General features: G+C 40.4%; 1 protein-coding gene and 1 pseudogene across 1 annotated transcript; one reads left to right on the top strand and one right to left on the bottom strand.

Moving 5' to 3' along the window:
- Window positions 1-7,905: 7,905 nt before the first annotated feature.
- On the bottom strand, window positions 7,906-14,721 carry LOC129651624 (lysozyme C, milk isozyme). The gene is made up of 4 exons (XM_055580256.1): window positions 14,446-14,721; window positions 12,557-12,721; window positions 10,771-10,849; window positions 7,906-8,651 (listed from the first exon to the last, which is right to left on the bottom strand). The coding sequence occupies exons 1-4, from the start codon at window positions 14,636-14,638 to the stop codon at window positions 8,585-8,587; spliced, it is 504 nt and encodes a 167-aa protein (XP_055436231.1). The 5' UTR covers window positions 14,639-14,721; the 3' UTR covers window positions 7,906-8,584.
- A 7,435-nt stretch (window positions 14,722-22,156) lies between these two features.
- LOC129642442 (uncharacterized) lies at window positions 22,157-22,262 on the top strand (annotated as a pseudogene).
- Window positions 22,263-22,822: the final 560 nt, after the last annotated feature.

The raw sequence follows: 22,822 nt of genomic DNA, 5'->3' as shown, positions 1-22,822 counted from the left end.
GGCGGCAGCGGCGACGTTTGTGCGCAGGCGCGACGAGCTCTCTTACACTGCGCACGCGCAGGGCCGTTGCGGTGGGGTGTTGCTGGACCAATCTCGGTTGCCAGGGTCGGAGGAAGCCGGGAATTTCCAGTCAGCACGTCGCAGGCCCAGACCACTTGGCTTCGCAATGACAGAGAAACTGGCTGTTGGAGGTGATACATTGCCATCGCCAAAGCGTTACAGTTCTGAAATTATGTTCATGAAATTTCGTCTACTCACCACTTTTCTTTGCGTTCAACTAGCCGTCTCAGAGGAGAAGGCAATGGCACCCCACTCCAATGGTACCCCACTCCAATGGTACTCTTACTTGGAAAATCCCATGGACGGAGGAGCCTGGTGGGCTGCAGTCCATGGGGTCGCTAAGAGTTGGACACGACTGAGAGACTTCACTTTCATTTTTAACTTTTATGCATTGGAGAAGGAAATGGCAACCCACTCCAGTGTTCTTGCCTGGAGAATCCCAGGGACGGGGGAGCCTGGTGGGCTGCCGTCTCTGGGGTCGCACAGAGTCGGACACGACTAAAACGACTTAGCAGCAGCAGCAGCCATCTCAGGGGACGAGAGAGGATGAGATGGTTGGATGGCATCACCGACTCAATGGATATCAGTTTGAGTAAACTCCAGGAGTTGGTGATGGACAGTGAGGCCTGGCGTGCTGCAGTTCTTGAGGTCGCAGAGTCGGACACGACTGAGCGACTGAACTGAGCAGTCTCAGACTTACATGGTTGCATCGATAATTTATTTATTATTTATTTATATTTATTTTTATTATTTATTTATTATAATTTATTTACTGCCTTCTTCATCTCTTTCCTTCCTATTTCTGCTCAGTTTCGATTCTAAGATCCCTAACGTGACAACAGACCTCCCCTCCTTTGTCCCTTCTGTGGTACTAACTACTTTGCAAGTTTTGTTGTTTGTTGTTCAGTCGCTCAGTCGTGTCTGACTCTATGCCATGGCATGGGGTGGCATACACCAGGCTTCCCTGTCCTTCACTATCTCCTGGAGTTTGCTCAAACTTCTGTCCATTGAATCGATGATCCCATCCAACCATCTCGTCCTCTGTTGCCCTCTTTTCCTCCTGCCCTCAATCTTTCCCAGGATCAGGGTCTTTTCCAGTGAGTCAGTTCTTTGCATCATGTGGCCAGAGTATTGGGCTTCAGCTTCCGCGTCAGTCCTTCCAATGAATATTCAGGGTTGATTTCCTGTAGGATTGACTGGTTTGATTTCCCTGCTGTTGAAGGGACTCTCAAGAGTCTTCTCCAGCACCACAGTTCAGAAGCATCAGTTTTTCGGTGCTTAGATTTCTTTATGGTCCAACTCTCACATCTGTACATGACTACTGGAAAAACCATAGCTTTAACTAGGCGTACCTTTGTCAGCAAAGTTTTGTCTCTGCTTTTTAATATGCTGTCTAGCTTTGTCCTAGCTATTCTTCCAAGGAGCAAGCATCTTTAATTCATGGCTGCAGTCACCATCCACAATGATTTTGGAGTCCAAGAAAACAAAGTCTGTTACTGTTTCCATTTTTTCCCCATCTATTTGCCATGAAGTGATAGACCGGATGCCATGTTCTTAGTTTTTTGAATGTTGAGTTTTAAGCCTTCTCTTTCACTCTCTTCTTTCACCTTCATCAAGAAACTCTTTAGTTCCTCTTCACTTTCTGCCTTAAGGGTAGTATCATCTGCATATCTGAGGTTATTGATGTATCTCTCTGCAATCTTGATTTCAGCTTGAGTTTCATCCAATCCGGCATTTCATATGATGTATTCTGCCTATAAGTTAAATAAGCAGGGTGACAATATACAGCCTTGATGTACTCCTTTCCCAATTTTGAACTAGTCCATTGTTCCATGTCCAGTTCTATCTGTTGCTTCTTGACCTGAGAAATATCCTACAGAAAATAGGCAGTTTAGCTAAACACATGCCTGGTACCAAGACTTCATCTGTCACTTAACTCTAAAATACTGGCAACCAGGCCTTTTTTTCTCTAGTAGAGAATAGGGAGAGGCTGCCCTGGGGGATGTGTCCAGTCTAAGAGGAGAGATCTAAGGAGCCTCAGTGAAACTGACTCAACTGACCAGGTCATCCTTCAGTGAAGTACATATGGTCAAATCCACATAGGCCCTCAGAACCTCAAATGACTTTTAAAGGTTCCCAATCCTAAATTCAAGTAGATAACCAAGGATTGCCAAATAACAGAGAGACTCCTCTAGTATGAAAGATATAATCCAAAGTAAACAAGCAAAATGGCAGATTAGAGGAGACAGAGAAGTTAACTAAAACCAAAATCAATCTAACTGTTATTAATATGCTGTGTGCCGTGCTTAGTTGCTCAGTCATGTCCAACTCTTTGACCCCATGGACTGTGGCCCACTAGGCTCCTCTGTCCATGGGGATTCTCCAGGCAAGTATACTGGAGTGATCTTCTTAACCCAGGGATTGAACCCAGGTCTTCCACATTGCAGGCAGATTCTTTACCATCCAGGCCACCAAGGAAGCCCAAGAATACTGCAGTGGGTGGCCTATCCCTTCTCCAGGGGATCGTCCTGACTCAGGAATCGAACCAGGGTCTCCTGCATTGCAGGTGGATTCTTTACCAGCTGAGCTCCCAGGGAAGCCTTTATCATACTATATCCAAAATAGAGTAAATATATTTATTACATATTATTACTATATAGTAAATATATTAATACTATATACAGAATAAGAAATAGCAAGCATGACACAAAACAAGGAGAAAAGAGTATTCAAAAATGAAAAGGAGTTGTTGGAAATTAAAAATATGATAACAGAAATGGAAAAAAAAACCTCAGAGCAAGGTTAGACTAATGAAATTCTCACTGCCTCTGAAGACCTGAGAGGAGATTTAAATGGAAGACATAGAGCAGTGGGGATTTCGAGGTACAAACTAGCATGTATAAAATAAACTGAGACTTCCTTGGCCATCCAGTGGCTAGGACTCCTCGCTTCTACTGCAGGGTGCCTGTGTTTGATCCCTGCTTTGGGAGCTAAGATCTTACAAGCCATGCAGCACAGTCCAAAATAAATAAGTTAGGAGGATATATTGTACCATACAGGGAATATACCCAATATTTTATAATAACTAAATGAAATATAACCTATAAAAATGTGAATCACTATGTCATACACCTCAAACTTAGTAGTATTGTACATGAACCATACCTCAATAAAGAAAAAAGAGACCTAGAGTTTGGGAATTGAACTAATGATAGATACAAATAAAGGTAAGACAGTATAACAATTATGCAGTTACTGGCTCTAGGGAAAATAAATCTTACATAAGAGAAGAAAGTAATTGTATTTGCTGCTGCTACTGCTAAGTCGCTTCAGTCATGTCCGACTCTGTGCGACCCCATAGACGGCAGCCCACCAGGCTCCCCCATCCCTGGGATTCTCCAGGCAAGAACACTGGAGTGGGTACTCATGATTATAACTTTTCATAATTCCCTTTGTGCCTGCTGAGTCGCTTCAGTCATGTCTGACTCTGTGCGACACTATGGACTGTAGCCTGCCAGGCTTCTCTATCCATGAGGTTCTCTGGGTAAGAATACTGGAGTGGGTTGCCATGTTCTCCTCCAGGGGGTCTTCCCAATCCAGGGATTGACCCCGAATCTCTTACATCTCCTGCACTGGCAGACAGCTTCTTAAGCAGTAGCGCCACCTGGGATGCCCCTTGCTGCTGCTGCTGCTGCTAAGTCGCTTCAGTCGTGTCCGACTCTGTGCGACCCCATAGACGGCAGCCCAACAGGCTCCGCCGTCCCCTGGGATTCTCCAGGCAAGAACACTGGAGTGGGTTGCCATTTCCTTCTCCAATGCATGAAAGTGAAAAGTGAAAGTGAAGTTGCTCAGTCGTGTCCGACTCTTAGTGACCCCCATGGACTGCAGTCCACCAGGCTCCTCCATCCATGGGATTTTCCAGGCAAGAGTACTGGAGTGGGGTGCCATTGCCTTCTCCGGGATGCCCCTTAGCAACTTAAAAAAAATTTTTTTTTAAAGTAAGTCTGCTAAATACAAATGGAAGAAATATGCTCAGGGCTCAGTTATAATTAGTGCCACATGAAAGCCCAGTTTTAATCTGGAATATCACTCTGTGTTTCAAATAATAGCCTGATGTGAAGGTAAGCAACATTGGAATTGAACTTCTTTTAAAAATGATGAAACTTTCATATTGATTTTTACTTTGTCCTCTGAATAAGGGTGAAAATTTGGTTTGGGAACTTGATTGTATTAAAATAACAGGTATAAGTAAGACATGACATTTATCAAAAACACAGCAAAATCTCCAACAAGAATTGCTTTCTCTCTTAGGCCAACTTTTGCTAATCTCTGGTTGTTTCTTCAGTCAGCCATTGTTATGCATCAGTCCTGGTGCTTCTTAGATATATCCTATCTCTGCATCTGAGCTCTTACTCTTCAAGCCTCTCTCCCCTACCTTGACTCATTCTTTGTACACCTCTGGATATCCTGCTATGAATAAACCCACATTCTTTCCTGTTGATTCATATCAAAATGGTCCCAGAATCTTGAAACCTGAGGAGGCACCTGAGTTGGGCCCCTCTGCTGTCCTCCAGGGGACTGGTCACATAGATTTGAGACCTGACCCTTGGAGCCGCAGAAGCTGCTGTACTAGAATTATGTGAGATTGGAGAGTAAAAAACTCTCAGAATGCCCAGCGTGGGGGAATATACTAAATCATCAGGGAGATTCATTCAAGCAGCTGGTTTTTATTGACCATATATCATGTTACAGGCACTGTTCTAGGTATTGGGAATGTGGGCATAAACAAGTGGAAAAACTTTCTGCCCTCCTTGCTGTAAAAACAGTGTCCCAGCATGGTATGTCAGAGATGAAACGCAGTAAAGATATCCCAATGTGGAAGAAGAGCTGACCGCCTGAAGGGTATCAAAGCCTGAGTGGAGACAGTCTATTCCATTGTGTGGCAGTGTTGGGAGACTGGTTACATACAGGCAAACTGATTAAATATGTGCATGTGCTCAGGATACATTTTAAGAATGTTAAGGAAAATGGGTACCTGCTTTCTGACTGTATAACAAGGAAGTTATCAACATAAGAAAAGAAAAAAACCTACAATTAACCTTGTGGTATGGGATTGGAATCGGAGGTATTCTATGAACTCAATTTGAGTAGATAAACGTTAGGTAAATACATACATCCTCTAGCTGTGTCCCTTGATGGGACATGGGAACAGTGCCACTCTACTGCCCAGAATTGTTTTTTTAAATACTATTATCCACTGTGAGGGCTAAGAGCTTTTGGAGAAATAGCTGATTCTAGGCTGAAGCAGAAAAAGAACAAGGTGAGCATTAGGACAGCTTGTGCCAGAAAACAAAAAAGTACCCAAAGAATGATGAGGTCATGTCAAGATGATGCAGAAGCTAGCTTGCAGAGTCTCTCTGAAAGGAGAAAAATCAGGGACAATGAGAACATAAAAATAAATGATAGCAATGGATTATGACTCATTATAATTGGAATAAAGTAGGAAGCCAGGGGTCCATACTGATATAATAAGTACATGCAAAAATTGACATTTTGATGAGGAAGAAAATTTCTCAAAGTACCTCATCCTCTCCCAAATACCTCACAGTGGAGGTGACTTACAGACATCACCTTAATCAAATGATCACTGTGAACATCATCCGTAACAGAACATTTCAAAACTGCATGTCAGCTGAAAGGACACAGTGAGAAGAGGACAATATCACATCTGTGGCATCCCTGCCAGAGATGCATAACCTGATCTACTCCAGGGAACATCAGAAAAACCTTAGGCATTTTATACCATAGGTGGTTGAGGTCGTCAAAAGGGTTAAAGTCATAAAAGTCATGGAAACATGAAGAAGTTACCTTTATTGAAGGAAACTGAAAAATGTAACAACCAAATATAATGTGATTCTGAATTAGACCTTTTAATTAGGATTTGTGGGATACTTGATGAAATTGCATAGATCTGATGACTAGGTGGTCCTAATTTTGTCAGTGTTTACCTCCTGATATGGATGTTTTTTTGAGGTTCTGTAGAAATTGCACACTGAAGGATTTGGAGCCATGGGCACCAGTTTCTCAAACTGTTCAGAAAACATAAAAGGCTGCACTGTACTTACAAATTTGGGGTAAGATTGAGATTATTTCAATCTCTTTAAAAAGTGGAAAAAACTCTATTCTTTTGAAAGTTATACTTCATCTAAAAGAATAAGTAAAACATGTCTATCAAAAGGTTACAGGTTTGAGTCCTGGGACACTCCAACACTTAAAAAATCAATCAGCAGAGAAACTGTCAGCCAAGAAGGACTGAGAAGGAGCCATCAATGACACAATATAAAGGAGGAGAGCTGAGGAAGAAAAAGTTTTCAGAAGTAGCAAGTGGTTCACTCTGTCAAATGCTGCTGAGAGATCAAGTAGATTGAACAGAAATCAGGTGATCACTAGAACTGGCCCCAGTGCATCCTGGGAGGAGTCATGTTTGAGCCATTTTCAGCTGAGTGAGGACAGCAGTCAGATTAAGAAGAGATGAAAAGACAAAGGGAGGTGAGAGCATGGAGTGGGTTAACATAGATATCTCACCCCAGAAGTGTTACTGGAAAGGGAGCAGAGAATGATGTTGTAGTTGGAGGGTTCTGTAGAGCCCCCGGAGAGTTCTGTATAACAAGCAAGATTACCAGGGCAGTATGGTGATGGACTGCATGTGGAGACACTGCCACTGGCTGGAGCAGAGGCCCTGCATCCTAGTAATAAAGGGGAAGGAAGGGAAGGTGGGCCCAGGGAAAGATGTGAATTCTGTTTTGATGGCCAGCAGAGGAAAATTTTGTATGAGTTGCTTCTGTTCTATTTTTGTAATATGAGGCCAGGTCATCTACTGAGAGCACATGTCAAATACCAGTGGTTGGGCATGTTTACTGGGAGTTTGAAAAGATTGGAGAAGTAAATAGTGACAGTCATTTTGGAGAGTGGGGACACCAATACAGAAGGATTGAAGAGAAGTGACTAAGATGATTAGGCTGACTTGAGGGTGCATTTGAGATTTATGTTTATGAAAGTAAAGTGAGGGGAATTCCTTGGTGTTCCATGGTTAGGACTCCATGCTTTCACTGTTAAGAGTAAGAATTCAAGCCCTCTTGGGAGTTCAAGAAGACTCTTGAGAGTTCTTGGACTGCAAGGAGATCCAACCAGTCCATTCTGAAGGAGATCAGCCCTGGGATTTCTTTGGAAGGACTGATGCTAAAGCTGAAACTCCAATACTTTGGCCACCTCATACGAAGAGTTGACTCATTGGAAAAGACCCTGATGCTGGGAGGGATTGGGGGCAGGAGGAGAAGGGGACGACAGAGGATGAGATGGCTGGATGGCATCACCGACTTGATGGATGTGAGTTTGAGTAAACTCCTGGAGTTGGTGATGGACAGGGAGGCCTGGCGTGCTGTGATTCATGGGGTCTCAAAGTCAGACACAACTGAGTGACTGAACTGAACTGAAGTGGGAAACTAAGGTCCCAGAAGCTGTGTGGCACAGCCAAAACAGATTAAAAATTTAAAACATTGAGAATCAGCATGCTTATGGATTTCTCTAGCAGTATCCACCTGTTTCAGTACAGGTGAGGATGTAGGAAATACTAAGTGTCAGATCATTATTTACCAAATATACACATATGTATTTCTTCAGAGACATTAAATGGCTCTAAACAAAGGAAGACAAGGTATGAATTGCAAAGCTTTTAATGAAAATGTTTGTTTTTCTTTTACAACATGCATAAATTCACATCGGTTTAATAGCAATTAATTCAATGCTTACAAACTTATCTGCCTCTGAATTTAGTCATAATGGATGAATTTAAGCTAATAAAACTAAGGAAAATCAACAGCTCATCTAATCCTTCTTTATATTCCTTCAGGATCAGCAAGATGCATAAATGAGTTCTTTGCAAAGGCTAAAATAGGTTGATGTATAAATTGTAAGTTTATTTTTAAAATTCTGTGCACATGCAACATTTCTACGAAAACATTTAAACCAAATGTCACACTTTTGAAAACAAAATTCATTGATTTGGGTTGTTTCCATTTTTGGCCATTTGACGTTCTTCTTTTTTTGACTGAACAGATGAGAGTTCACATGCCTACACAGGTGGGGCTTTGCCTAAGATCAATTTGCTTAGAGATATTCTTTTGTTATATTTTGTTGAATATTAGGGAGTACTTATACCATTCAAGATTAAGTCTGGGTTATCTCTTTGAAGAACTAAATGTATCAGAGATACATTTGATAATGAAGATTTTAGACAAATATTCACCAGCATTGGTTCTGTTAGCAAGCTGAAAAATGTTGTAGGCCTAATATCAAACAATAAACATGTGAGGTAAACGTCAAGCCTCTTAGAAGAAAGACCATATGCTCCTGCTTCGGTAAAAACATTATTTGTTTGAAAGAGTGATAGTATAACCTTTTACTCAATGATTACTTCCTTAATACGAAAAAGAGACAAAATGAGCTGAAGACAAAAACTCCACAGTTACACTCCGCAACCCTTAACATAACTCGTGAGGTCTCGGTTTTGACACTTGTTTCTCCATGCCACCCTGTAGAAAAAGATGAAACAAATGATAATAAGATTGAAACATATCTTCATTGCGTTATACATACTTCAAATCCTTTGCGAGAACAAAATAGTTAATCAGTACATGAAATACAAGCTACAGACAGATCCAAATGTTGCTATTTATTAACTGGTGATGCATATACCAGGGACATCACATCTCCACAAGCCTACACTATAGCACAGAATGCTGAACACAAATGTTGAGTCTTGTGAAGTCCCCAACAGCACTGCAAAGTGCATTCCACATTTACTTAAATCCAAAAATAGTTTCAAGGTATTGTGTAGAGAATTCAAACCTCTAGAAATTCCCTAAAATAAACTGAATAGTAAAAGAGTAAAATATTCTGAATCAGGTAAAATAGATGGTTTCTATGTAATACACTGTTTAGCATAAATCTAAAGCTGCAATTTTCAATTCTCAGTAGCATACTGTAGTCTTCGGAATATTCTCTCACTTCTCTCACATCAGCAGGATAAATCAGCCCTCCTCTTTAATGTTTAACACATACTGTGCTCTTAACAGAAACTAAAGACTCATAAGATTAGTCTTATCCTAAAGACTAATCTACACCTGTTGTAGGTCCATTATACTTCAAACACAAATATACAAACAACCTCATAGGAAAGTGGTCAGATTTGTGGTTACCTGGTGTGGGGCTTGTAGGTGGGGTGAGGGGTAAGGAACTGGACAAAGGCAGTGGGAGGTACTATAGACTTGTAGTTATAACAGTAGGGATGCAATGTACCACAGGCCTATGCTGGTGGCTCAGTGGTAAAGAATCCGCCTGCAATGCAGGAGATGCGGGTTCAACCAGTCAGAATGGCTGTGATCCAAAAGTCTACAAGTAATAAATGCTGGAGAGGGTGTGGAGAAAAGGGAACCCTCTTACACTGTTGGTGGGAATGCAAACTAGTACAGCCACTATGGAGAACAGTGTGGAGATTCCTGAAAAAACTGGAAATAGAACTGCCTTATGATCCAGCAATCCCACTGCTGGGCATACACACCGAGGAAACCAGAAGGGAAAGAGACACGTGTACCCCAATGTTCATCGCAGCACTGTTTATAATAGCCAGGACATGGAAGCAACCTAGATGTCCGTCAGCAGATGAATGGATAAGAAAGCGGTGGTACATATACACAATGGAGTATTACTCAGCCATTAAAAAGAATACATTTGAATCAGTTCTAATGAGGTGGATGACACTGGAGCCTATTATACAGAGTGAAGTAAGCAAGAAAGAAAAACACCAATACAGTATACTAACGCATATATATGGAATTTAGAAAGATGGTAACAATAACCCTGTGTACGAGACAGCAAAAGAGACACTGATGCATAGAACAGTCTTATGGACTCTGTGGGAGAGGGAGAGGGTGGGAAGATTTGGGAGAATGGCATTGAAACATGTAAAATATCATGTATGAAACGAGTTGCCAGTCCAGGTTTGATGCACGATACTGGATGCTTCGGGCTAGTGCACTGGGACGACCCAGAGGGATGGTATAGGGAGGGAGGAGGGAGGAGGGTTCAGGGTGGGGAACACATGTATACCTGTGGTGGATTCATTTTGATATTTGGCAAAACTAATACAATTTTGTAAAGTTTAAAAATAAAATAAAATTTAAAAAAAAAAAAAAAAAAAAGGAGATGCGGGTTCAATCCCTGAGTGGGGAAGACCCTCTGGAGGAGTAAATGACAACCTACTCCAGTATTCTTGCCTGGGAAATCCCATGGACAGAGTAGCCTGGCAGGCAACAGTCCATGGAGTCGTTAAAGAGTTGGATGCAACTTAGCAACTAAACAACAACGGTACAATATACAACATGATAAATATAATTAACATTGCTATATGTTATACATATACAAAGGTGAGATGCTGAGATTAAACTTTAAGACTTTTCATTCCACACAAAATTTTTTTTCTTCTCTTTCTCTAATTTTATAGCTATATGAGATAAAGGATGCTTACTAAACTTATTGTGATAATCATTTCATGATGAATATAAATCAAATCATTATGCTATACACCCTAAACTTTTACCGTGCTCTATGTCAATTACATCTCAATAAACCTGGAAGGGGGAAAAAACATACCATGCTCTAATGCCTTGTGGATCGCTGACAACCCTCTTTGCACATGTTACAGCTTGAGTGATGTCATCTTTCAGCAAAGCTGAAAAAGAAGTGAGAAATGAAAACAATCTTCATAGAAATTTCATTTTAAGTTTAGGTTCAGTCAGCTTTATTCTCTTATACTGAGGAAAGAACAACTAATATTATTTTTTAAGAGTCCTTATATCTGTATGAATTTTGGAGGAAAACTCTTTCTTCGTTCCATCCCATTTGGTATGAAATAAAACATTCTGTTTCTCATTTACCAAAGTCAGTGGATGTTCAGGAACTATTAACTAATGTGATACAAGGGTTTCTTTTTACTAGGCAGTGTAAACACAAAACAAACAAGCAGAAACAGTCTAGCAGTTTTTTACTTAGCAATTCTCCTAATGGAAATTTATCCTAAAGAAATCATGGTATGTACCCAAAGATGTGTATACAAAATGTTTCATAGCAGTTTATATAAAAGGAGAAAATGGAAACAGCCTAAGTGCTTAACCCTGAGAGATAGACTGAGGACTCCCTGGTGGCCCAGTGGTTAAGAGTGCACCTTCCAGTGCAGGGGATGCTGGTTCAATCCCTGGTCGGGGAAGGAAGATGTCAAATGCTGCAGGGCAGTTAAGCCTGCACATCCCAACTGGAGAGAAGCCTGCATGGCACAATGAAGATCCTGCCTGTGGCAACTGAGACTTCACATGGCCAAAAAACCAGAATATAAGAAACAATAGAAGCAATATTTTAACAAATTCAACAAAAGTGATATTCAAAAATTCAATAAAGACTTTATTAAAAAATAAAAAATATATTTTTTATTTTTAAAGTATTATTTAAAAATATTTTTTAAAATAAATTAACTGGATACAAAATAATATTCTAAAGACTAATCTTTATAGGATTTTGAATATTTAAAAATATAACTATCAGTTTTGCAATATTTTTTCAATATTTTATGCACTAAAGATTCATATGTTATCTCTACTTTAAAAGGAACTCAATAGATTATTTATTTCATCCCAATTAAATCTGTAAATTAGCTTGTTAGAATGATTATGCTTATAAAGGCACTGTATTTTTTGGAGATGCAAACCAAAGAATTTAGAAATGAAATGTCATAATGTTTCTAAATCAGTTTAAAATCACTCAGCAAAAAAACCCCCATATACATAAAAGAAGTAAATATGACAAAATGTAAATAACTGTAAAAGTACAGTTGATGAGCATATTGATGTTTATTATGCTAATGTTTCTAATTTTCCATATATTAAAACATTTCATAATAAAAAGCAAAAATTATATTTTAAAAAACCACACATATTCTTCTTCTTTGGTTATCCACTAATCTTTTCATTTTCCAATAAAGGAGTGTAGATTAAAAAAAATGAAAACCCCCTATAACCAAATTACCCCTAAACCTCTACAAACAAGGAAAGTAGGAGGAATGGCATTGTTCTCTACAAAGCATCAACATGTCCAGTTATGATGAAGTGATAGGTCACTCCAGATCTTTTATGATACCAGCTCTTTAATTTCTTACTTGAGGAATTATGAAGAGCAAAATAAGGAGTTTTAGGAAGTTAATATGGAATTTTTCAAGGTCCCTGATGAGCCCTTCAAGACCTTTTTATTTCTATTGACTCTTGACCTAAAGGATCATTCCAGTTTTCCCATAAGATGTTTACAGAAAAACCTGAACGAACTTTTTGGATAACCCAACAGGTATAACCAGGTGAGTCCTGTGCCATGACTCCACATTATCTTGTCTTACCGCTGCAGGGTATACCACAGGCGTTAACTGCTCTTGGGGTTTTGCCATCATTGCACCACCAGCGGCTATTGATTTGAAATATCCCATAATCAGTGCTTTTGTCTCCACGATTGTAGTTTGTAGCACGTGTGTTGTAATTGCTTTCCCATCTGGCCAAACACATCCCTGAAAAAAAATTAGTATTAAACAGCAACACGACATAACTTATACTTCACAGCATAATTAGTTCTTTTTAATTCTACTTTACTAACAACTTGTTTTATAAGTATAAAGATGTATCTTACTTGTAAAATATTTTAACACTTTTGTATTAAAGGGCCCTTAAGAGAATTCTTTTGTTAGCAAAACATTAGTTAATACTAATGAAACAACTAACATATTATAAAAGATATTAAAATAGATGTTTCCTTCATTGCTATTACCCTTCCCCTGCTCCCATCGCTCACATAAATTTCAGCCTAGAATAGAAAAATCAGCAGAGTTGAGTGGATTCAGTCATTAGCTGCATATGTGTGAAGTATGTCGCTTTAGTCATGTCCGACTCTATGTAATGCCATGGACTGTAGCCTGCCAGGCTCTTCTGTCCGTGGGATTTTCCCACACAAGAATACTGGAGTGGGTGGCCATGCCCTCTTCCAGGGGATCTTCTCAACTCAGGTCTTAAATCCATGTCTCTTGTGTCTCCTGCATCAGCAGTTGGATTCTTTACCACTGTGCCACCTGGGAAGCCCAATTAGTAGTAGTATGCTGCTGCTGCTGCTAAGTCGCTTCAGTCATGTCCGACTCTGTGCGACCCTATAGACGGCAGCCCATCAGGCTCCCCTGTCCCTGGGATTCTCCAGGCAAGAACACTGGAGAGGGTTGCCATTTCCTTCTCCAATGCATGAAAGTGAAAAGTGAAAGTGAAGTCACTCAGTCATGTCTGACTCTTAGCAGCCCCATGGACTGCAGCCCACCAGGCTCCACCCATGGGATTTTCCAGGCAAGAGTACTGGAGTGGGGTGCCATTGCCTTCTCCGAATTAGTAGTATCTGCATACACTAATGGAAAAATACTTTTACCTGGAAAAACAAGGAGTTTTTGAGAGGAAAAAAAAATTCTTACGACACCTAAAGTTGAATTTGGATATCAAATTAGAGTCCTGAAAAGAGTCATAGAATAGGAAAGACATCCATCCATCTATCCACTCATTCATTCATAAATAGTTATGGAGGGGAAATGTCTGAATTCAGTCTGAAAAATACAGTGATGACATTGACAAATATGGACTAAAATACAGTCACTTTTCCTTAGGACATATCTTTAATTTTGTGGAAGAAAATTAAAAATAATCAACTGGATGTAGAATAATAAAATGTCTTTCAGGCTGCCTTTCAGGGATCCTTATATAGATATTGATTGAGGGGAAATAGGTTCCTTCTGTCCCTGTTTTAAGAGTTCAATGAAATGTATAAAAACTTTGCCCAGTGTCATGGTAGGGGGACTAAAAATGAGAAAATTACTGCCTTACTCAGGCTTGCAGAGCTCACGTTCCAAACTGGAAATGGCTAGAGTCAAACACCAAGGGCTTGACAGACATATCCCAGGTGCTGAAATATATTTTATAGTCTGCTTCCATATGCCAGCTGGCAAATTTAGTGGCTCTAGAGGAGTATAGCAGTACCTGGCATGCTTCTAATTGTATGGAATTTAACCATCCTATACTTCAATCCTTTACCCAGTACATCTGATTCTAAAGGAAACATTGATATTTTAACCATTGTAAATGTACAAACCCGCCAAGAAATAAGAAAAGTCCATTCACACAATATCCCTTATTATTCATCCTCTATTAATATCTGTTCCACACCTGGCTAACTATTTGGAAGGAGGAAGAATAGTTAACTTACAGTTTGCCAGGCTGATTCCCTTGTAGCCAGCCAATCCAAGTTTCTTCAGAGTTCTGGCAAGCTCACACCTCTCAAATTTCTTGCCCTGGACAGCAACAGAAAGGAGGAGAAGCCCCACAATAAGGAGAGCCTTCATGTTGACAGAAGCCAAATGTCCAAGTTGACCAGGTGAGCTGGACTTGGTATTTAACATCTTTTCACTTCCCTCTTCTCTGACGAGTTTGGGGGCTCCACCCTTGGTGACATGTAAGTTTTCTTCCTTATGTTTAAAGGAATATGTGGATATCCTAAGTATTAACCTGAAAGAAAATAATAAAATGAGATTGCTTAACGACCTTGCTCAGGAAGAACTGGGATTAGCACTATAGCCCAAAGAGGAACTTCCTCCTATGTAAATATGAATTTGAGCAACTGTAAATAAAGGGATATGCTGATATTCTAAGTATTAACCTGAAAGAAAATAATAAGATGAGATTGCTTAATGACCTTGCTCAGGAAGAACTGGGATTAGCACTATAGCCCAAAGAGGAACTTCCTCCTATATAAATATAAATTTGAGCAACTGTAAAGAAAAAAAAAACTGAATATTTTACACAACTGAAAATGAGCTCAAATCTTTCACTAAGTTTTTTTTGTTACATTGTTTTATGTGCTTTCACTCTGTTGTCTTCAATTTTTTCACTTGAAATTGTTATATATATTCATTTTCCACAAAACAACATGACACGCTGCCTGGTGTTCTGACAGGTATGTAGCACCACACCATGTCGTTCAACCAGATTCCTCTATCAACTTTTTTGGTGTCTATTGTAAATTCTTAATTTATGAATCCGTATTTTCCTATGATAAGTAAGTTCACGAGAACAACATTCCTAACTCCTTTCTGACAATGCCTTACTTCACATTTCCATGTTAGAACATAAAAGGTCATTGCAAAGCAAAAGAACTTAACAGTAAAACCTGCAGAAGGATATCAGAATATCCCCAAATCTTCCCCTTTGGCATAAAGATAATTTTGAGCTGAAGGCAATTGAGAGGAAGAAGGTCCAAGAAAAATTCTCTGCCCTCTCCCTAGTTTCCTGAAAGCAGAAAATAAATTTGTGCAGATATTAATCACCAACAACTATTGACACTTATCAGCCCCAAGACAGCACTAGGGGACTGACAAAACATTTACTGAGTAGCTAGTATCTTTCCTTAGCTTCTAATGTATTTATCATCCCAAAATCTGCCACCCTTGAAGCTAGAACTCTTTTCCTATGTCTTGTTGCTACTCTAAAAATATATTGTTTTTAGATTAAGATAATCTGTAAATCCTGGCTCTAGCCATGTTTTTGAGTTACTGCTGCCTGTATTTCACTTAAGTATATATGAAACGTACATGTTAACAAACATGTTTGCTTTTCTCTTAATTTTTTGTTACAGAGCCCCAGCCAAAAACCCTAAAAGGGTTTCAGTTTCAGTTTAGTTGCTCAGTCGTGTCTGACTCTTTGTGACCCCATAAACCACAGCACACCAGGCCTCCCTGTCCATCACCAACTCCCAGAGCCCACCCAAACCCATGTCCATTGCATCAGTGATGCCATCCAACCATCTTATCCTCTGTCGTCCCCTTTTCCTCCTGCCCCCAATCCCTCCCAGCATTAGGATCTTTTCCAATGACTCATTCTGTGCATCACGTGGCCAAAGTGTTGGAGTTTCATCTTCAACATCAGTCCTTCCAATGAACACCCAGGACTGAGCTCCTTTAGGATGGACTGGTTGGATCTCCTTGCAGTCTAAGGGACTCTCAAGAGTCTTCTCCAACATCACAGTTCAAAAGCATCAATTCTTTGGCACTCAGCTTTCTTTACAGTCCAACTCTCACATCCATAAATGACTACTGGAAAAACCATAGCCTTGACTAGACGGACCTTTGTTGGCAAAGTAAAGTCTCTGCTTTTGAATATGCTATCTAGGTTGATCATAACTTTCCTTCCAAGAAGGAAGTGTCTTTTAATTTCATGGCTGCAGTCACCATCTGCAGTGATTTTGGAGCCCAGAAAGATGAAGTAAGCCACTGTTTCCACTGTTTCCCCATCTATTTGCCATGAAGTGATGGGACCAGATGGCATGACCTTAGTTTTCTGAATGTTGAGTTTTAAGCCAGCTTTTTCACTCTCCTCTTTCACTTTCATCAAGGGGCTCTTTAGTTCTTCTTCACTTTCTGCCAGAAGGGTGGTGTCATCTGCATATCTGAGGTTATTGATATTTCTCCCAGCAATCTTGATTCCAGCTTGTGCTTCCTCCAGCCCAGCATTTCTCATGATGTACTCTGCATAGAAGTTAAATAAACAGGGTGACAATATACAGCCTTGATGTACTCCTTTTCCTATTTGGAACCAGTCTGTTATTCCATGTCCAGTTCTAACTGTTGCTTTCTGACCTGCATACAGGTTTCTCAAGATGCAGGTCAGGTGGTCTGGTATTCCCATCTCTTTCAGAATTTTCCACAGTTTATTGTGATCCACACAGTCAAAGGCTTTGGCATAATCATAAAGCAGAAATAGATGTTTTTCTGGAACTCTCTTGCTTTTTTGATGATCCAGTGGATGTTGGCAATTTGATCTCTGGTTCGTCTGCCTTTTCTAAAACCAGCTTGAACATCTGGAAGTTCATGGTTCACGTAGTGCTGAAGCCTGGCTTGGGGAATTTTGAGCATTACTTTACTAGTGTGTGAGATGAGTGCAATTGTGCAGCTGTTTGAGCATTCTTTGGCATTGCCTTTCTTTGGGATTGAAATGAAAACTGACCTTTTCCAGTCCCGTGGCCACTGCTGAGTTTTCCAAATTTGCTGGCATATTGAGTGCAGCACTTTCACAGCATCATCTTTTAGGATTTGAAATAGCTCCACTGGAATTCCATCACCTCCTTTGTTCGTAGTGATGCTTCCTAAGGCCCACTTGACTTCACATTCCAGGATGTCTGGCTCTAGGTGGGAAATCACACCATCGTGATTATCTGGGTCGTGAAGATCTTTTTTGTACAGTTTTTCTATGTATTCTTGCCACCTCTTCTTAATATCTTCTGCTTCTGTTAGGTCCCTACCATTTCTGTCCTTTATCAAGCCCATCTTTGCATGAAACGTTCCCTTGGTATCTCTAATTTTCTTGAAGAGATCTCTAGTCTTTCTCATTGTATTGTTTTCCTCTATTTCTTTGCATTGATCACTGAGGAAGGCTTTCTTATCTCTCCTTGCTATTCTTTGGAACTCTGCATTCACATGGGTATATCTTTCCTTTTCTCCTTTGCTTTTCACTTTCCTTCTTTCCACAGCTATTTGTAAGGCCTCTTCAGGCAGCCATTTAGGTTTTTTGCATTTCTTTTTCTTGGGGATGGTCTTGATTCCTGTCTCCTGTACAATGTCATGAACCTCTGTCCATAGTTTATCAGGCACTCTATCTATCAGATCTCGGCCCTTAAATCTATTTCTCACTTCCACTGTATAATCATAAGGGATTTGATTTAGGTCATACCTGAATGGTCTAGTGGTTTTCCCTACTTTCTTCAATTTCAGTCTGAATTTGGCAATAAGGAGTTCATGATCTGAGCCACAGTCAACTCCTAGTCTTGTTTTTGCTGACTGTCTAGAGCTTCTCCATCTTTGGCTGCAAAGAATATAATCAATCTGATTTCAGTGTTGACCATCTGGTGATGTCCATGTGTAGAGTTTTCTCTTGTGTTGTTGGAAGAGGGTGTTTGCTATGACCAGTGCATTCTTTTGGTAAAACTCTATTAGCCTTTGTCCTGCTTCATTCTGTACTCCAAGGCCAAATTTGCCTGTTACTCCTACTTTTGCATTCCAGTCCCCTATAATGAAAAGGACATCTTCTTTGGGGTATTAGTTCTAGAAGGTCTTGTAGGTCTTCATAGAACTGTTCAACTTCAGCTCCTTCAGCATTACTGGTCAGGGCAAAGACTTGGATTATCACGATATTGAATGGTTTGCCTTGGAAACGAACAGAGATCATTCTGTCGTTTTTGAGATTGCATTCAAATACTGCATTTAGGACTCTTTTGTTGACCATGATGGCTACTCCATTTCTTCTAAGGGACTCCTGTCCACAGTAGTAGATATAATGGTCATCTGAGTTAAATTCACCCATTCCAGTCTATCTTAGTTCGCTGATTCCTAGAATGTCGATGTTCACTCTTGTCATCTCCTGTTTGACCACTTCCAATTTGCCTTGATTCATGAATCTAACATTCCAGGTAAAAGGAAACAAATGTTTCCTCTTGTACAGTTTCTAGTGATGAGGATGAGACAGTGAAAGACTGGAACACTCCACTCTCCCTGGAGAATGCAGTTGAGATACAGGATAACTGACAAGAGACCAGCAGAAAGTAAGAATTCTAACCATGTCAGTCTCATGGACATGTTTTGGACAATGGACTGGTTCAAAACTGGGAAAGGAGTATGTCAAGGCTGTATACTGTCACCCTGTTTATTTAACTTACATGCACAGTGCATCGTGTGAAATGCCAGGCTGGATGAAGTACAAGCTGGAATCAAGGTTGCAGGGAGAGATATCAATAACCTCAGATATGGCGATGACACCACCCTTTTGGCAGAAAGTGAAGAGGAACACAGAACCTCTTGATGAAGGATAAAGAGGACAGTGAAAAAGATGGCTTAAAACTGAACATTCTAAACACTAGCATCATGGCATCTGGTCCCATCACTTCATGGCAAATAGATGGGGAAACAATGGAAACAGTGACTGATTTTGTTTTCTTGTGCTCCAAAATCACTGTGGACGGTGACTGCAGCCATGAAATTAACCAACACTTGCTCCTTGGAAGAAAAGCAAGACAAACCTAGACAACATATTACAAAGCAGAGACATTACTTTGCTTACAAAGGTCCTTATAGTCAAAGCTATGGTTTTTCCAGTAGTCATGTATGGATGTGAGAGATGGACAATGAAAAAGGCTGAGTGCTGAAGAACTGATGCCTTTGAACTATGGTGGAGAAGACACTTGAGAGTTCCTTAGACAGCAAAGAGATCAAACCACTCAATCTTAAAGGAAATCAACTCTGAATAGTCATTGAAGGGACTGATGCTGAAGTTGAAGCTCTGATACTTTGGTCGCCTGATGCATAGAACCATTCCTTGGTAAAGACCCTGAATCTGAGAAAGATTGAAGGCAGGAGGAGAAGTAGATGACAGAGGATGAGATGGTTGGATGGCATCACCAACTCACTGGACATTAGTTTGAGCAAACTCCAGGAGTTGGTGATGGACAGGGAAGCCAGGTGTGCTGCCAACCATAAACAGCCACAAAGAGTCGGACACAACTGAGCGATTGAACAACATTAATAACCATCTCCCAGCTCTCTGCCTGTAGTGCACAGTGAAAAGAGGAGGATAAAATTTCTCCTTGTCTCTTCCTTTACAAATTCACAGTGGCAGGAGAAAAACAGTTGTGAAAACAGATCTTAAATTGTGACTCTTGTGAATTTGCTTTTGGCAATCAACACCTATGGTTATTGATTCTTAGCCTTCCAGAAAGAATCATGCTTTCCTTTGTCTCCATCATTTGTCATAAGGATGAAAAACCATGAGAAGAGAATCTCTATTTGTCTTGTTTTATATACTGAGAACTTTTGTAATGAGTGAGTATATTCCCCCTGTGCCGGGGTCCAGCCCTGGCAGGATCCAGGGAATCCCTCAGGATGACAGCATCAGTGATAAGGAAAGTAAAAGGGGAGAGAAAGAGGCTTGATCTTCCTTGGTTTACACAGAAAGCCAATAAAGCTCCTGACACGGAACTTGCTCTGTTCACGGAGGCTGCAGGCGCCCTCTCGGTGGGGTGAGGACGCAGGACGCCCTCTCCCTGGTGAAGACACAGGGCGCCTTCCTGATTGGGTCTTAGAAGCCCAGGCAAAAAAGTGAATTCAGAGAGCCCTTGTGCCCCAAGGAGTCATCCTGAAAGAAGAAGATAGAAAGAAAGAAAAGGAAAGAAAGAAAGAATGACATTGGGGGACCAAGCTTAGGTGAGCGAGGCCCATAACTTTATTTTCAAAAGGAACTTTTATACCTTGACTTGTACATAGAGGGAAATGAAAGATGCAAAGTCATGCAGAGTCAGCCCAAACATTACATCTGTTTTGTCTTTATCGAAACCAGAATTTTTTCTGCATACCTTTCCCATAAACAATGTTGTGTACATTATCTTCTGGCTTTGGAGGCCTGTGAACATTTTATGACCCTTTTTTTTGATAAAGGCTGTTCAACCAGAAAACTTATTTTCCCTTGAAGTGTTTTTTCTTTATATTTATAATCTATGTCAGCCTCAGAAAGTGCTAAACAGAGTTACATTCTCACGGAGCAAAGGTGCAGTGAGTTACAACAAAGAAAGAACCAATTAGCTCAAAGGTCTGATGTGGTTAATTCCAAGGCTACTACTTGCTTTTCTTACATTCCAACTATGTTAACCAATGCACTCCCAGGTGCACAATGGATAAGGGATATGGGCACTTGGCAGCAAGCATTGGCTCAACAATGAAATCTTACACCAGCACTACTCCAGTAGTTTTTAACTCTTCAAAACGCTCTATATTTTTAGAATGTTTTAGGCTTCCCATGTCTCTCACGGTTGGGAGGCTGGGAACAATCACATGCGTAGCTGCAAGAGTCTGGATAAACCTGTCAGGCAAGCTAGAAAGCCATCAGAGGGGTTTGAATTGAAACACTCCTATCATGCCCAGGAGACTTATTAACTAAAGCCCTAAGTTGACTTTTTCCAGAGAAAGGTGGTCAGGGATAGCCCCCTGTTAATGTCAGAAGAGTTGGTGAAAGGCACAAAATAGTAAGACAGACAGATTCTGGTTTTGGGTTAGATGCTCAAGCAGGTCCAGGGGGTCCCTCGAGTCCTGATCTGCCTTGCTCGTCAGACCTCTTCCACATGACCTTGTCATGGGTGGGATCTCCCGTGCTGGCTCCTGGCACCCCTGGTTTCTGCCACTTGGGTGATGCAGGTTGTCTGTCAGGCTTGTATTAGCAGCTAGCCAGCCAGCTAGATGCCTAAGACATGAAGTTAAAAGCAAGCTTCTTTTTGTCCAACCAGGCCAGCTGTCAGGGGTGTTTGTCTTAGTAAAGTCATAATGGGCCTTTATTGCTTCTACAAGATTAGGAGGGGAAGATCAGAGAACAAATGTCAAGAACTACAGATGGCACTCAGCCAGTGGAAAACTTATGTAAATACTGATAGCCAGGAAACTGCTTTAACAGAGGTCCAGAACATTTACAAAAAAGCTTGATATATTGTCCCTTACTCTGTAAGCAGAACCTACCAGGTCCAGACTTTTGCGTATTTGGGGATGGCACTTCACACACAAAAAATACTCAACTAATCTTCCTATCATTAAAGAAAAGAAAAAGATTATAGCAATTATCCTGGATTTCTGCTAACAGGCAAATAGGTCCTTGACTTCCTTCTTAGATAAAATCTACAATTCCTAATCCCTTGAAATATTGATCTTATATCTTTGAAATGTAGGCATTCAAAAAGATAATTGTTGGCTAAAGCAACCTTGGGACTGGGGAAAAAACAAACAAAGAGAGAGAGAGAGATTTTAAAAAGCAGAATGCTATTTAATATTTCCATAACTCCAGTGCCATAAACTCCCTTGCCAGGTCCCCGATAAGATATCTATTAAAGACAAGTAATACTCTGGTTTCTCTTCCTATCATATAAATCTTTCACTTTTTACTAAAGATTTCTGTGGAGAAGAATAATTCTGAGATCAAGAGGGAGATGATATATGTATAATTATGGCTAATTTGCATCGCTGTAAAACAGAAACCAACACAACATTGTAAAGCAATTTTCCCTCAATTAAAAATAAATTTTAAAAAGGCAAGTAAAAATCTTAAAAAGTCTTCCCATAAATATTGATAAAAGGCTTCAGCCATCTGAGTGGGTAAACTTAACTTGTTCCATCTGCCAGAAACAGCATTTATATCCAACTATTCTGTCTAGTCAAGGCTATGGTTTTTCCAGTGGTCATGTATGGATGTGAGAGTTGGACTGTGAAGAAGGCTGAGTGCTGAAGAATTGATGCTTTTGAACTGTGGTGTTGGAGAAGACTCTTGAGAGTCCCTTGGTCTGCAAGGAGATCCAACCAGTCCATTCTGAAGATCAGCCCTGAGTGTTCTTTGGAAGGAATGATGCTAAAGCTGAAACTCCAGTACTTTGGCCACCTCATGCGAAGAGTTGACTCATTGGAAAAGACTCTGATGCTGGGAGGGACTGGAGGCAGGAGGAAAAGGGGATGACAGAGGATGAGATGGCTGGATGGCATCACCGACTCGCTGGACGTGAGTTTGAGTGA

Source organism: Bubalus kerabau, chromosome 1 (assembly GCF_029407905.1).
Source record: "Bubalus kerabau isolate K-KA32 ecotype Philippines breed swamp buffalo chromosome 1, PCC_UOA_SB_1v2, whole genome shotgun sequence".
Taxonomy (NCBI): Eukaryota; Metazoa; Chordata; class Mammalia; order Artiodactyla; family Bovidae; genus Bubalus; species Bubalus kerabau.
Note: the sequence above shows the minus strand (reverse complement) of the source record. Positions and strands in the feature narration are given on the sequence as shown.

Bases quoted from the DNA above. Each gene is read 5' to 3' on its own strand.
- LOC129651624 (XM_055580256.1), bottom strand. From the start codon at position 14,638: ATGTTAAATACCAAGTCCAGCTCACCTGGTCAACTTGGACATTTGGCT. The intron at 10,850-12,556 runs GTAAGACAAGAT...CTTCTTTTTCAG, and splicing joins CTGTGGTATACCCTGCAGCG to CTTTGCTGAAAGATGACATC. The intron at 8,652-10,770 runs GTATGTTTTTTC...CTTTTTCTACAG, and splicing joins CCACAAGGCATTAGAGCATG to GGTGGCATGGAGAAACAAGT.